This window comes from Halichoeres trimaculatus, unplaced genomic scaffold, assembly GCF_033239565.1.
Source record: "Halichoeres trimaculatus isolate MK-OKI-2021-1 unplaced genomic scaffold, fHalTri1.1 fHalTri1_scaffold_13, whole genome shotgun sequence".
In the NCBI taxonomy this organism is placed as follows: Eukaryota; Metazoa; Chordata; class Actinopteri; order Labriformes; family Labridae; genus Halichoeres; species Halichoeres trimaculatus.
In genome coordinates, this window is record NW_027437191.1 from 31,686,352 (window position 1) to 31,702,713 (window position 16,362).

At 40.9% G+C, this 16,362-nt stretch overlaps 1 protein-coding gene across 1 annotated transcript in view; it reads left to right on the forward strand.

Moving 5' to 3' along the window:
• Positions 1-16,362, forward strand: part of adgb (androglobin) — a 70,605-nt gene that overhangs the window by 38,472 nt on the left and 15,771 nt on the right. The window contains exons 20-28 of the mRNA XM_074686009.1: positions 5,982-6,143; positions 6,242-6,380; positions 6,498-6,623; positions 10,198-10,291; positions 10,747-10,878; positions 10,966-11,119; positions 12,286-12,473; positions 12,639-12,805; positions 14,506-14,693. Of these exons, the coding sequence (XP_074542110.1) occupies positions 5,982-6,143; positions 6,242-6,380; positions 6,498-6,623; positions 10,198-10,291; positions 10,747-10,878; positions 10,966-11,119; positions 12,286-12,473; positions 12,639-12,805; positions 14,506-14,693 (1,350 nt within the window). The remainder of the gene's footprint in view (positions 1-5,981; positions 6,144-6,241; positions 6,381-6,497; positions 6,624-10,197; positions 10,292-10,746; positions 10,879-10,965; positions 11,120-12,285; positions 12,474-12,638; positions 12,806-14,505; positions 14,694-16,362) is intronic.

The window sequence follows — 16,362 nt, forward strand, 5'->3', positions numbered from 1 at the left end:
ACCAGGAAGATGGAAACAAATTTTCAAAGAATTCTTTAGATTTAAATACGGGACGAATACCGATCATTCAGGGCTTGTTTAATGTAGTAAAGAGTGAAGAATTATCTGTTTTATTCTAGAATTGAGCAAACGGTTTATTTTCTGTAGATTTTCAAAAAGGACGTGTGAATAAACGAGATGTGGACGGCAGTCCCCCAAAAATCACTCTCGTTTCCCCCCCGGTTTACAGCATTTTGTTGACGTCAAGTGTGATACATTCAGGGACCGTCAGAAGTTTGAAAATCTGACGAGAACACCACTTTTTCCAAGTAGAACAAACGGTTTGTAAATGCCAGACGTTTGAAATTAAGTGCGTCTTTGAACGCCCCGCAGGTTTGGGATCCAGATTAATCTGCGTTAATTTTTATAACACGTTAATTTGCGGTGTAACTAATTTATCTAATTAACGCGTTAAAATGACAGCCCTAGTAGCAATTGAGTAACACAACTTTTAATCTGCTAAACACAGAGGAAGAAATGCTGAATCACAGCATCTGGTTTGATTACCAGCTCAAATATAGCTAAAACATAATAACAATTAAAAAAAGGATTGAGCCAGCTGCTTATTAGGCAGAGATCGGTTACATTCCAGCTAGCAAAATACAGCTCGCAGTGAGTCCAAAGACTTGTAACCAGGGCTTGACATTAACACCGGCCAACCGGCCAAATGCCGGTGGATTTCGGCAGTGGCTGGTAACACCGCCGCTCCCACTGGCCACTTTGGTGGGTTGAATTTTATCTCAAACATGGAGCAGCTCTTCTTCAGAATCCTGAGGTCACCAAACCAGACCCCCTCTACACCCTGGCTGTGCCTAGAAATTCTGTCCATAAAAGTTATGAACAGAATCGGTGACAAAGGGCAGCCTTGGCGGAGTCCAACCCTCACTGGAAACGAGTCCGACTTACTGCCAGCAATGCGGACCAAGCTCTGGCACCGGTTGTACAGGGAACTGACAGCTCGTAACAAGCAGGCCGACACTCCATACTCCCGGAGAACCCCCCCACAGGACTCCCTGAGGGACACGGTCGAATGCCTTCTCCAAGTCCACAAAACACGTGGACAGGTTGGTCAAACTCCCATGCACCCTCGAGGACCCTGCTGAGGGTATATAGTTCAGGGCATTATATTTAATTATTCCTTTATGTCTCATTCTTCAAGGTAATGTTGACGGTAATGACAGTGGGGCGGTGCCCTAGCGCCCTTTATTGACCAGCTGCCACTGGTTTCCTCATTGGTCCCAAAGAGGAACTTGTCTCTCCGTCCAGCAAGGAATAATTAGTTCAAAACAACATTTGTTTACAACCTGTAAACAGACTCAAAGACATCCAAGCTGACGGAGATAAGTTCATTTCCCTGCCCTGTGTGGCTCTGAGCTGGACAAGGCTGAATCCTGTTTTACAATGCAAACTCATCTGAGTGAGAGGCTCGGTCAGCTTCTCTAAACTCACAAACAGATTAAAGAAGGTGATTACCAGTTTGAAAAATATTTAATATAACTTAAACACGGCACCAATTCTTAAATTGGTTTTACATTTTAATGCTAAACTTCCTCTGTGAAAGTGGCAACTTTAACATTTTGTTTTTCACAATGAGATGAATAAGCAGCATCTTTTGCCTTTACTAAAAATATGACTTTATCATAGAGCCCTGACCTGAGCCCCCCGGTTACGGCTTATTTATGTAGGAAAATGTCTATGTCCTGTTCAAACCATGTTACTGTCACTGCTCACATGCTACTTGCATTAAAGACAAAGCAGGCCCGTATCTGTAAGCTTTATGGAAAGATGCAGAAATACGGACCGAATGATCGAAGAGCACTCTGAGAGAAGACTCTGTCCAGATCTGGATTTAACTTTGACCATAAATGGGCCTCTAAACTGAACCCATCCTGGGATTGGTCGGCCTGTGGACAGCTCTTGTCCCGTCTCATGGTAATGTGGTGGCTGGGATTGGGCAGTGTGATGTTGGCTGAGTAGTGGAAGGATTATCCAAATGACATTTCTATCAGAGAGTCCACGAATAGTGAACTAGCACAGCCTGTGCAGGTTTTTCTCCAGGTATTTAAGCAGAGGTGTTTCACAGAGAAAGTGAGGAGATCTTTCAGCAGCAGGAAAAACAGCGAATGTCGAAGCTGTGGAGTCATGACGAGAACGATCCTCTACTCGACACTCTTCCTCATCAGCCTCCCGCTCTTGGTCCGGGCTTCAATTCTCTTTGAGTACATCCATGTGGAGAGTGATATGAGCTGGGATGATGCCCAACAGTACTGCAGGGCAAGACACAAAGACCTGGCCATTATCGAAGACCAGGAACAGATTCAGACATATCCATGTGGGAAGGACAACGCCTGTTGGATCGGTCTGCACAGAGACCAAGAGGACCCTGACATCTGGAGATGGCCTAATGGAGATGAAATCAAAAACACACACTGGCACAGATATCAACCCAACAACAGGCTGGAGCAATGTGGTCTTCTGAAAGACGATGGGTGGCACGACGCTTTGTGTAAGTACGAATTTGAATTTCTGTGCTATGAACTAAAGGAGTTGGTCTTGGTGAGAGAGAGGAAGACATGGGAGGATGCTCAAGAGTACTGCAATGCTCTTGGGACTGGCTTCACCGACCGTATCTACAACCTTGCACATGTGACCCCTGAAAATGCTTACGCAGTTTTAAATGAGATGAGAGAGTCCTTGATCCTGGAGTTGTGGACAGGTATGCGTTTCCTGGCTGGACAGTGGTTTTGGGTGAATGGTGAACACATACATTCTGAAATAATACAAGAATTGCCCCCGTGCTCTGCTGACAAGTTGAAATGTGGAGTGATGACCATGAGAGGAGGTCAACCCAGCGACTGTTCAGAGAGGAGAGGTTTTTTCTGCATTGCAGCAATCATTAAGAAGAAGGATTAATCAAGGCACCTGCTTTTTGTGATGAGGGATACCAGAAACATCTATACTGACGGACATGAGCTCTGTAACTTTTTGTGTTTAGAATACACTGGTATAAATATTACAAATCTGTAGTCCATAGCAGTGATTTTCAGTTTTCCTTTGAGTCTCTTCTTATCTTGCTTTGATTTGCGACTGGAATATATTCACTGAATGACTATAAAAGAATTCTGTGTGGTTTGTCTTAGTGGTGTCTCTTCAAAATAAACAACAGCAAATCAAGCGAATGCATCTCTGTGTTTTATTTATTTAACCAAGCCTCTTCTACAAACTCGGGGTCAGTGACAGAATACAAAGGGCATCACTGACTCTGGTAACAATATCAAACACTGAACACACTGGATGTTATTTAATGGACAGCAAAACATTGTATCACATTGTATAAATTTGTTGACCTAGTCATGTCACAGATGTAGTGCTGCCTGACACAAATGTCATTGTTTAAATTTGAGTAAACAGAGCGTGATATGACAACAGACACCCCCTACTCCCATTTCTCTCAATTTCTCCTCAATTCTCTCTCCTTTCTTGATTTTTTTTTCACTGCTCATTTATCCACGAGACCTGGCACTTTAAATGCGATTTTAATGTATTGTAAAATGTTTTATGTTTTATCATGATAATGTTTCTCTGTTCTTTCTTTTCCTTAAAAAGAAACTAAACAAGAAGAACAGACTCCTTTAGATATTATACTTGTATTTTATTTTATTTTTTTTAACCTGTTTGTTTTTATATTTTAGCTGGGGGGACTACCAGTGGAAATTAGCTTGGTAGCTAGATTTGGGTACATTTAGATATTTTTTTTTTTTTAAGTGTGTATGAATGTACATTGTCCCTCCCTATCAAATAAACTAAATTGAAATTGAAATTTAAGTTTGCATTATGTCCTGAAATCTTACATAAAGTAACAGATACATGAATAAATAAAAATAAAAAAAAAACGGCCGGGACAAAATGTGTGAAGCTTCTTAGTTTGGCCTCTCTGAGGCCTCATACACATATACCCATAAAAGTATCCAAATATCTACTCAATTAAAAGTTAAAAGTACAGATGTACTACAAAGTACTTTTAAGAGTAAAAAGTATTTCTATTGCACAAATTACTGGCTGCAAAGCTACAAAACACAGGATATTGTTTATGGAATCTACTTTAACAATGTTATTGTTTGAACAAACACTACCATCCTAGTGTCCAAATGTACTTCAGTGTGTAGTCCTTTAAGCATGTGTACTGTTCACTTAAGGTTTACACATCACACTTCTGAACGCTGAACTTTGGACCAGGATTAGCTTCTAAACTATGGAGTCACAAATCATGCTCAAAGGCCCAAGTCTTAGCCAACTTTTTTAATAGGACTTTTTTTAAACAGCACATCAGGCAACCATTGTTTCTGACTCTGCAGGTGTTGTGTTATTGTGAGTGACACACCCAGGGACTACAGATGGAAATTACTGAGCTTCTCTAGCCAATGGGTGCTGCTCCTGTGACTGTGTGGGACCTTCACGGTTGGCCATTCCCTGCAGCCAGATGAGTAACCAAAACAAGCATGGAGAAGAGGGGCAACGCCACGGAACTTAAAGGCGCTCGCTGCTTAGTGTATCAGTCCGTGCGCATGGCGTGCCAGATTTAAACAAACAGGTAGTCTGCCAGGACGAAGAGACACGATGAGAACTAGAGCCTTATTTAGCGGTGTTTTAGTGTGAAAGTAACGCGCTGAAAATTCTCTATAATAAAGCGTGAATGCAGACCAATATCAGAGTTTTTCGGTGGGAGTCTGTTTATTTGTGTTTTTGGTCAAGTAAAATATGGCCCCGTCTGAGTGCAGAGGAAACCGGCACAGGAGCAGGGAGGGGGTGTTTGGTGTGAGCGCTCTGGGCTTCTGCTGCACAAAAACACTGCTGTAGGGGTAATTTCTGCCCTAAACCTTGTGATAGGACCCAACTTGTTCCATCCCGGAGTATCACTTTAAAGCCCTGACAGTGGCAATAAGGTTTAATTTTGTATTTACATTTTGTAAATTTGATTTGCACTGAATATGTGATTTAACTATTACTGTATAACAAGTACTGATTAATCGCTCTTTCACAGTGCGATTAATTATGATTAATCAGGGAAATCATGTGATTAATTACAATTAAAAGTTTTAATCGTTGCCCAGCCCTACTGATAATACTCCAGAGTGACTTACAGTCCAGAAAATTACTGTGGTAAATAAATATTTATTTTCATTTTATTTCAAGGCGCCTTTCAAGACACTCAAGGACGCCATACAAAACATAGTTTAAAAGCATTTCAACAAAAGTGAAAGCAAGAAAAGTTGATAAAAGTTTAAAAAGAAATAGATTTAAAAGATAGGATGGATGGAGGTCAGTCAGGTTCAATAGGCCAGGCAGAACAGATGGTTTTGAGGTAGGATTTGAAAAAGGTCAGTGAGCCAATGTCACCAATGTCTGGTGGGAGGAAGTTTCAGAGATGGGGAGCAGAGCAACTGAAGGCTCTGGACCCCATGGTGGTCCAGCAGGCTGGGGGGATGTTGAAGCCGAGGAAAGATGAAGATCTGAGAGTATGACTGGGCTTGTTAATGAGGAGGAGATCAGGGCGAAGTTATGGAGGGCTGAGAAGGTGAGGAGCAGGATTTCATAACTAATGCGGTGAATGTTGGCTAGCCAGTGCAGCTGTTGCAGAATGGAGGTGATGTCTGGTGAAGTCTGACTTCACCTCCTGGACACATGGGTACACAGGAAGCTCTGATTCATGTGAGAAACACAATCTTTTATTATTGTTCTCACATGAATCAGCCTTCCAGTCCAACGTTTTGATCTTGTCTGCCATCCTCGGTTTACCTGCTCGGAGCAATTTCCCACACAAGTCCCATCGTGTGGGTGTTCTGCTCTTCTTCTTCTGCTGTTATTTAACCTGATTCCTGCTTAATTTGCATCATTAAGTAAAAACCAAAGCCCTTCTCGTCTGCTTTGTCTAATTTCAACAGGAGAGTGCGCGTTTTACGGAGCAGGCCTCGTGCATCTTCAGGGCTCTGGGTGGAGTCGTGCGTTCCTTCAGTGACGAGGAAAACCTGGCAGCGGCGAGACGAGCTTCAGAAGAGGCTCACTGCCCGAGAAATATCCAGATCGAGCTGAGAAAACATCGCATGGTAGCTCATTAACCTCTGGTTCATGAAGACTGAAGGAGATGTGTAAATTATTTATGGATTATAACTTTGAGCTGTTTTGTGTGTGTGTGTGTGTGAAGGTGTTTAACTCTGCTGTCTACCACATGCTGTGTGATGCTCTGGGAAGAAAGCTGACAGCAGAGGAGCGGTTTGCCGTTCAGGCCCTAACAGCTGACCCATCTCTGTCAGTCACTGACCCCGAGGGATGCTCAAACACATGTAAGAGCCGAAGTGTTTGGAGCAACACTTTCCTGAACCTCCTCCCTATTCTTCATTTGAAAAACAGCTTCTGAATAATGTATTCAGAAAATAACTCTCAATTGCTCCCTTAAGCAGATGCAGAGACTCCAGAAAGCTGGAGAGAAAGAGAGCCGACAGACAGCGAGGTGAAAGCAGTCACGGCTCTGCAGGCTGGATTCAAAGGCCACTTAGTGCGAGAGGTCCTCAGCGCCTCAAAACCAGGTAACCACATCCGTACATGATTAGAAAACCTGTTAGAAGAGCGCTTTTTCTTCTTCCTCTTGGGGCGCACGCAAGGAAGAAAAACAACTTAATCAACAGGACACCTTTGCCTGATTTGAGGATCATTATTTTGTGTCCAAACACACACATGCACACACAAAACACCTCGTTTCTTCCACCCACTGTCTGATTTAGCCCCTTGGCAGATATTGAGCCCGCAAGCTGTGGTGCAAATATGTATTGATGAGATGCCATTCTTGCTAACACAGCCTGACAGATGAGCGGTGGTCACAGAGGAGATACACACATGTAGGAAGCACGCACACACACACATGTAGACGAACACATGCAAATGAATTCAGGCACCAGAAGTCAGGGAGCTCTGCTGTGAGAGTAGATGAAAGGTCCAGTGGTAATGATGGTTGAGCCGTGTTTAAAGAGGGGTATAGTGTTTTTTTTTTCTTTTGGCTTTTTTCTTTCTCTCAGCCATCTCCACAGAAGCTTTACATGATGTATAGCCCAAAAAACTCCCTATTTTGTCAGACTGGTGTTTTCAGGAACTTTTTGCCTCTGTCTAAAAATGCTTCATTCAAGCTGCTGTCTCTTTAAGACTCTCCGCTCCACAAGCCCCCTTCCCTCCCATTGGCCACCCCTCTGTTCAGAGGCGGAGCTGTGAATAAAATCTGAAATTTGAAGTTCACTCCCCTTTAACATTTCATGAACTAGAGATCCTTATGTGGTGACATCATCATTTAAGCAAGTCTCATTAAGATAAGTTTAGTTTAGTCCGGTCTTAATTTCATTCATAATGTCATTAAAATATATGTACAATAGAAAAAAATAAACCTCAACTAAATGAAAAGGAGTAGAAAGAAGAAAAAATCCAAATATATTTGCCCTTTCTTTCACAAAATGTTAAATAAACACGGAAAAAAAAATCAAAAGTACCATCGGCCAGTAGGGCTGGGATGATATGCTATTCTCACGATTCAATTCCGTTACGACTTTTGGGTGGTGATTCGATTCAAATTGCGATTCTTCGATATTAAAGATTTTTGCAATTTTTAGTTTGCTGTTTTAACACCAGACAATTTGGAAAAAGTTATATGATGATGATAAGATCTACAGACTGTTTCGTAAGCCATATTTCCCATAAAATGCACATGAGTCAGAGAGAAACATTTTGCCCTCTGCTGGAGAAAAGTGGGAACTTCTTTTCAATCTGGTTTATAAACAAAGACTGAAATGAAGAATTTGAAAAAAAACTATTTTTTGAAAAAGAATACCAATGTGGATATTGTCAAATAAAAAATCTCTACATATGTCAATTTTTGATTTTTTCTCCCACCCCTATAGGCCTGCATGCCTTTAACTTTCCATTAATTATTTTTTACAGAATGATGACAACCGAAATGATACACAAACTTAAGTGCAAATTTCCACCAAACAAAAGAAAAAACAAAACAACAAAAGCAGTTTGTTAGTACAATAACTTTTTTTTCTCCTTTGCAAGGTTTAGATCAGGGGTCCCCAAACTTTTTCCCATCAGGGCCAAACAACTTTTCCCTTCTCCGATGGGGTGCCAGGGTCAGTTTGTAAAAAAAAAAAGTGTGATGATTGCAGAGGTGTCCAAATGTAAATACGTATCGTTTCCCAGAAAGCCACACATAACCAAATATCAATAACTCTTTCTGGGATCTTGACAGGGGAAAAAATTAGAATACAAAATTTTACAACCCAAACATTCTGATCTTATTCCCCAAACATGGACCTGATTTTGCCATCAGAATGCATTGCACGTAAAAGTTTGCATATCTTCATTAGACCAATAATCAGTAAAATCAGGATTCCACTCAGATTAGAGCTGAAAAACGTGGCAAATAAAACCCAGCATCCTTATAGGATCACTCTGCTGGCAATGATTTCTGTTAATTGTGAGTCATAAACATAGGCACAGAAGCATCCCAGTTTGACTTCTGTGTGCTCCTATGCATTCACTTCTCATTTAAAAATAGTTAATCAGCTGCAACACATTTCTGAGTCTGTTTGTTTGTTCTTAGAACATGTGTCTCCATGTCTCCTGCCTTGCCTGCTTTTCTGTCTGTGTGCTCCCTTTCTGAGGTAACAGGAGGTCTTTATCTCCCAATAGGCAGCCTTGGTCTGCTATAATAGCTGCAGCAATTTGAGAAAGTGGCTATTTGGAAAGAAGGAGCCTATAACTAGAGAGGCAGAGGCAGAGAGGGGAGGACATGAGGACACATCTGCCATGTCGGCCATGTCACGTCAGATGTGAAAACATCTACTACACAGCTGTCTGTTATCTCTCATACGCATGCACGTTCACCTAGTTAGATCATACACATCCTCGTTATTATGTTGAGCATTTCAACATAAAGAAATTTGACTTATTATTATTAAACTTATTCTTCTGTATGCTTTTTAGCTCTTACTCCTCCAACAAATAATTACTGATTTTCACTGTTCCAGTTCTAAATTGTGCAGAATGTTCAAGAGAAGTGTGCGTCTACTTTCATATTTCTAACCCTCATACTTTTTGAAATATTCAGTATTTTCAAGAAAAATTTGGTCCATTAAAATGAATGGAAATGAGCCGTCACCATGAAAAACACACAGGTGATGATGTCATAAGGGGTTCCGGGTGACAGTTCTGAACAGAGGTTATTAATCCGTTACCATGGAAACTGCTTAGCTGATGATGTCAGAAGGGGTTTAGTTTTGTTTTGCCAACAGAGGTTGTAATTAGGACTGTTGCTACAGTACGCTATGCTCCTTATCACCATGGAAACTACACAGGTAATGATGTCATAAGGGGTTCAGCTTTGGGTTCCAAACAGAGGTTATAAAAAGGCCTGTGCATGTTACTAGAGTTTACATCACACAGTTGATGATGTCATAATGCCACACAGTTGACGATGTTATAAGGCGTTACGGTAAGAGTTCCAAACAGAGGTTATTGAGGCGTTACCATGGAAACCACACAGGTGATGATGTCATAGAGGGTTCGGGATAGAGTTCCGCACAGAGGTTATTGATCTGTCACTATGGAAACCACACTGCTTGATGATGTCATAGGGGGTTCAATTTAGGGTTTCTACCAGAGGTTAAAAATAGGACTGTTGCTAGAGCTTAGCTATGCTCCCTATCACCATGGAAACCGCACACTTGATGATGTCATAAGGGGTTACAAGTTTATAAACATGACTGGTGTCCTTAGGGTTAGAGGGTTAGGACTCAGCATTTCAACAATTAGCACTGGCGGCTGGAAAATGCTGGATGTTGAAACCGGGCTCAGCATTTGAACATCCAGCATTTACTTCTGAAAACGTAGGCCCCTGCCCTTAGTATGGCATCTGATATTGACGGTTCTGTTCTGTCAGAGTGGTACCAGTCCAGGTGAGGATAATCTCTTCCTGTCAACCATCTGGATCAGGCATAAAATGCTCTCAGTGGAAATATTTTCCTCGTCTGTTTAACAGCAGCACAGCAACATGGAATGTCTGTGCTCTTTAATGGTGCTCATCTGTGTTTGTGTGTGTGTCCTTATGTCACTTAGGCACCAAGGGGAACCTTCGAGCATCTCAGATCCTTTCAGACATGTGGTCAAAGGTTGAATCAGAAGCGGAAAAACATGCTGCCTCCTTGCTCTGGTAAATGAAAAACATGGACACGGTCCCACGTTACATCTTACATCTCATGTGCGTCACCATCTCAGAGTATATAAGGGCTCCTGGTACGTTCCTGTGCCAGCTCTATGTATACGAACCGCACTTAGCCTCCCTGTCACACCCCACACCCAGAATCTGCTCCCTCTTCTATTTGTGGTGGCCTGTGGTGGCCAGGCAGGACGCATTTTCCACAGCGTGTTCCATCTTTTTCCCAGTGGTACCATCTGCTGTTTATCCTCTCCTCCGTTCCAATCAACTAGCAGCGTATGCTGAATGACCCACTGCCTGGGGGAGAGTGTGTGTGCATGAGCATGGAGAGTTTGGTCACTGTGTAAGGATGAGGAGGAGAGGGGGGGTTTAGCATTAGTTTTCCTCGCTGCAGCCGAAAGGTAACCACTGAGGAGTGACGAGATGTCTTCTGTTTTACTTTTGCACAGGTATATTATCAAACATTCAGAGAGGAAAGCGGATCTTTACCCCTGTCAGCAGGATGAATGGACCAGAATCACCTTCGCTGATTACTCTGTCCCCATCCAGGACACACCAAGCTCCTGGGTCTTAGTCTTTAGGTTAGAAAACAAACAAAACTTAACTTTACAGTTTGATCACACCTTTAAATGTGATATTAGATTTTCTTTTTCTTTTGATTATTTCAGAGAGGTGTTCCTGGTGTCTGAGGAGATGCTGCTGGTACCAAAGGTCTACTCCCCAATCCCTAATTGTCTTCTCCATGTCATAAATAACGACTCGGGGGAGGAAGTGAAAATGGTTTTCAACAAAGTAGCAGCCCACGTCTATAAACCAAACAAGGTCTGTTTGTGCAATAAATCTCCATTACTTTAGTTTAGTTTGAGTTTACTTTAGCCATTACGGATAATTTCCAGCTGTAGTCCTTGGCCAGTTGTCACATAGGCAGCCTAAAATGTAAACATCAGAGGCCTTAAATTTTTAGGGGCAGGACTTTTCAGGAAAAACAATCTGTAACGTCTGTAATGTCTTGAAAAGTATTAAATATGACTTGCTGCAGAGAACCTGGAGATACCCCGAACATTCATTTTTAAAATACAATAAAATACATTATATCTAATATATGCATGCATATTCCATTTTCCCCCAAAGCTGTGATACTCTGCCTTTTTATGGGTCATAAATAAAAAAACTGCCTGCAACAACTTATAAAGTTTGCATCACCTCACTGTATGACACAATCCAGGAGTCCACTGCAAAAACTTAAATCTTATCAATTGCTTTTGTCTTATTTTCAGTAGAAAATACCTTTTTAGACTGAATATGAGCTACATTCACCTGACCAGTCCCGAAATATGTCTTACTTCAAGTTATTTAAAGACAAAAATGAGGTCTGAATTGTTTGGTACTAGTAAAAAAAAAAATCTGCCGATGGAGCAAGAGAAAAGTTACTTGTATTAAGACATTATTCTAGTTTCATGCAAATTTTTTTGCAAATTTTTCTTGTTCCACTGGCAGATTTTTTTACTTGTTAGAAGCTCTTCTTCTGGCTTACAAAACATTGACAAGAACGGCTCCTGCCTACCTGGGGTCCCTCATCCAGGTCTACACTCCTTCTGGCCCACTACGCTCTGCTTATGAAAGACGCCTGGTGCTCCAAATCACTAGCCGGACTCTTCTCCTCTGTTGTGCCCAAACGGTAGAATGAATTACCAAACTGTATACGATCCACTGAGTCCCTTTTTACTTTAAGAGATGTCTGAAGGCTCACCTGTTCAGGGAACACTTGTGCATTTAAGCTGAGCCTTCGCCTCTTTGCCCTCTTGGGTAGAATGAGTCAGAAGGTCTAAGACTCAGCTCTTATGATTTTTCAGCACTACTACGGAATGTTGTTGAAGATTGAGATATACTGTTGCAGCAATTAATTGTGGTTTGTTGGCTTGTCGATTATTCTACCCCCTATCTTAGTCCTGTTCCCCAAAATCTGTCTGTTTTTTTTTCCGTTGTAGCTTGGTTATACATTTGTAGCAGAGGCTGTTGGGTCTGAAACTCCCCCTGTTGGCGCCAAATGGAGAATGCGACTGATTGGCTCCAGAGGACTCCTGCCGACACTGTCCCGTGAGGCTCCACTCAACACGTTTTCGCTCAAAGAGTTTAAGGATTATTACATTCCCAACAACAAAAACCTCATCTGTCGGTGAGAGGATTTTTAATTGTGTTTTTGATTTGGGGATTAGTAGGAGCATCAAGTTTGTGAATATGAATGTTTGTTCACAACCTGCACTTCTCATTTTCAGGATAGGACAGTTATTAACCTGTCAGATGACAGAGACTAATGCAGTCGCTTCAAACTTTTCCACAGTTACCACGTGGATGTGATGGCAGACCTCCTGGGAACGATTCAGTTCCAGACGTCCAAACCAGATGTTTTGATCCGTCTGTCCGTTTTGGACCAGGAGAGGGAGGTGACCAGCAACACCGGGAAAGGCCACGTCGTGATCCCTGTGTTTCACTTCATAACTAACGCAGGTGAGCTCTCAGGTTTGAGAATACATTAAAAAAACCTCTTGTCCTTCATTTATAGGTAATGTCATGAAAGGCATCTGAGTTCTTCTGTTGGTTCACTGCAAAAAAATGAAAACTCATGGAGTGTTTTTGTTTTATTATCAGTAAAGGGTTAAACCTCATTTTTGCCTTTAACTTGAGACAAGACATTTTTCTGAACTGATCAGTTGAATGTGGCTCATATCAAGTACTAAAAGACAAATTTTACTTAAAATAAGACAAAAACACTTGATAAAGTTTTAGTTTTTTGCAATGTGGAAATTTGATTAACACTCATCCAGATTTTTACACTAAAACAATATATTCTGCAAAATCAAGAATATTTCCCTGGTCCAAATGTTCAAATGTTCATATTCTTCAAAAGCTGTTTCTTCCTTTGTTTGTTTTGTAAAAGTTCTTGGACTATATATCGGACAAAATTGCTTGACAAGACCTATAAAAGGTATTATTTCAAGATATAAATCAAAAATTAAAAACTTGTTACATTTTAGGTTGTAGTTACAATTTGGGCTCTGACAGGGCTGGCCAATCAGGGGGAAGGGGGTTCTCAGAGCGGGGAGCCTTAAAGAAACAGTAGCTTAAACAAAGCTTTCCAGCTGGGGGCTAAAATAAAGGTTTTCTAAAACACCAGTGTTAGAAAATTAGTGGGTTTTTTTCGGCTGTAGATCTTTCCCCATTGGGAGATTTCCTTTTTTTGTATTTTCAAGCAATTCAGTCGGAATTCCTAAGTGATCTTGAAAGTAGAGCTTTATCTGTTTCAAACAACACACTATGAAACTGTACTGATAAATACCTTACCTCGTTGGGTTGTGTTTGGGTTGTGTTTGGTAAAAATTTGCCTTAAACAGAGGAAATTTGTTCCAAAACAAACACATGCCTGGTTAAAACTCACATCTCTACGACAGTGTGTGTGAGACTCTGGGCCAGAGGGTGGCGCTGTATCTTTAAATAGACAAAAATGACGCCAAAATTACTTGTGCAAGTTAAAGAATCTGCCGCAGAGGAAAGAAAAATTTACTCCCGTAGTTTCTTAAAAGATCCCCTCGACATCAAGATCTTTGCTCAGTATGATCTTAAAAAAAACGTGATAATTTCTTATTTTTCTTTGGCTGAACAAATTTGAGACAGCTTTGCTGCCTTTTTTTGTTCTTGTGAAAAGAAATGAAAATTTAAGCGGCAATAAAGGAAACTGTTTTAATCTGTAGTTTTAGCTTTTACTTAAACTACCACACATTCGTCAACAGGATGCAGTGGATTGTTTTGCTTTAGATGTGAAGCAGGATACAGCCTCAGTTACAAGATCCTTGAAAAGTTGCTGCATCATTATAATTCAATCAGAAATTGAAGCAGAAATCTTCAACACATTTTGGGAATGTAGAACAAAATTGTCTGCAGTGGGAAAATTGTGGATATCCTTTGGGATTTTTTTGAAATGACCCTTTAACTGACCCTCCAGCCTTCTCCTCTGCTCTGAAGGCCCAGTCAAGAAAAGCAAAACAACAAGCCGACAATCGATGCTCTTCACTCAAGAGCTCTCCAAAGCCTGCCTCTGATACTCTTTAGTGTGCTTTCAGTTGTTACTCTCATCAGTCGGCGCAGATTGCTGGCCGCTCTCGTCTCCTCTCAGAATCACAGGCAGTTTGATATCTCCCTCTCTGTTCCAGCCGACAGCCGCACTGAAGAGAAAACACAGAACCAGAAGGGATCCCCCACTCAGGACAAGGGAGTGAAGGTGGCAGACGCTTCCCGGCAAAGCAGCACTGAGATCAGCGCAGCTGGAAAGTCAGACTCGCTGTCTGACCAGGCGCTGCCTCCCACGGAGACGATGGTATCACTGACAGCTGCCTGCGTGGTATCTGCTGCTGCTGCTCAAACACTTAACTCACACACACACACACACACACACACACGCACACAAGGGTGCATCTCACTTTCCTTCACTGTCTTTCTCACCCACTTGCTCGCTGCTTGTGTTGATATCAATTTTTCACTGCCAGATACACATAACGCCTTACTCCCAGGCACACGCACACACACACACATTCACACAAACTTACACTCACCCACACACACGCTCACACAGACAAAATTCACAAGAGAAGAGCAGCAGAAACTAGAGGGGTGGTTAGTTGGGCCTGTCTGACTTATCAGTGCTTGTCAGTGAGGAGGGATTAGTGAGTGATTTATGGGTCACATGACTCGTCTGAAGACCCCCCCCCCCCCCCCCCCTCCTCCTCACACTCACCAGTGTGGCTTTTTCCAAAGTATACAGTAGGTGCTGTGTGTGTTCTTTCACACACTCAAATACACACAAAGTCACGATGATTGTCTGCGTCGATGACTCCACAAAACTGTGAAATCTCCTCTGGTTTTTTTGTTGCTCTGCAGTGACTGTCAGGGACACATCTGGAGCTCAACCAGCGATTTAAACGTCCCTGAAGTAGCTTCTCTCACCTCATACATGCAGACAATCACTTCAGACTCCACAGGCCAGCAAGGGGGATTAAAGAGGGGTACTAAAACTTCCAATATTTAAAGCATGGGTGTAAAGTATCAATGCAGGATCTTCATACGTCTGGTCTGAAACTTTTACTTTCATAGGAGCCATTTTGCCTCAGCTCCGCCCAAATTAAAATCAGTCTGGAGCAACAAAATCTACTTTATCTTCACAATAAAGAGAAAAAGGTATGAAGTTCTATATGTAGTAAAAAAATAGTGTTTTTTTCTGAATATCTAGGTTGTTTTTTTTTAATGTGTGAGTATTTCAGAAAAACAGAAAATTTGTAATGACATAAATTTAAAAAATGTATGAACTCATTACATTTCAACAACCTGCAACCAGATTTGCAAAATTTTAAAAAAAAGAAATTCAAAACTGTGCACAGTTTCAGAAAATTTAAAATTTCATGTATTTGCAAAAATATAAAAATATTATTTTTAAAATTTGCTTGATTTTCATAAAATTGCAAAAAAAAAAAATGGAATTTTAATAATTAGCAAAAAATTTAAGATTTTTTTTTTTTATTTTGAAAGATGCAAACTTTACACAAAGCAAGAAAAAAAAGCAAAAATTTTCCCAAAAATTTTAGAGCTGTATTGACAGATTTGATGCATATTTAGCTCAACAAAATGTTAACACATGATTTTATTTAGTATCGTTGTTCTTAATCATTTATAACCTCTCTTAGAATAATAATAAAAATATATATTTCAATAATAATTTTTAAAGATACATGGAGCCACTGCAAAGGAGTCAAAGAGCAGCATGAGGCAGCCCACTAACTTACCATGCACCTGTGGCTAACCTCAAGTTTTACAGCCCTGAGAAGATAACTACATCTCCAAAAAAAAAAAATCTGGAAAAAAAATACAGACTTTAATTATGTGTGGATGGATTCATTAAACTGACAATGTGCCAGCTTAATACATACATGCTTGATATGTGGCAAGAAGTTGGCAAAAAAAAAGTGGATGAGTTGAGCAATATTTCATATATATATTTTATCAAAATCCAAGTATTA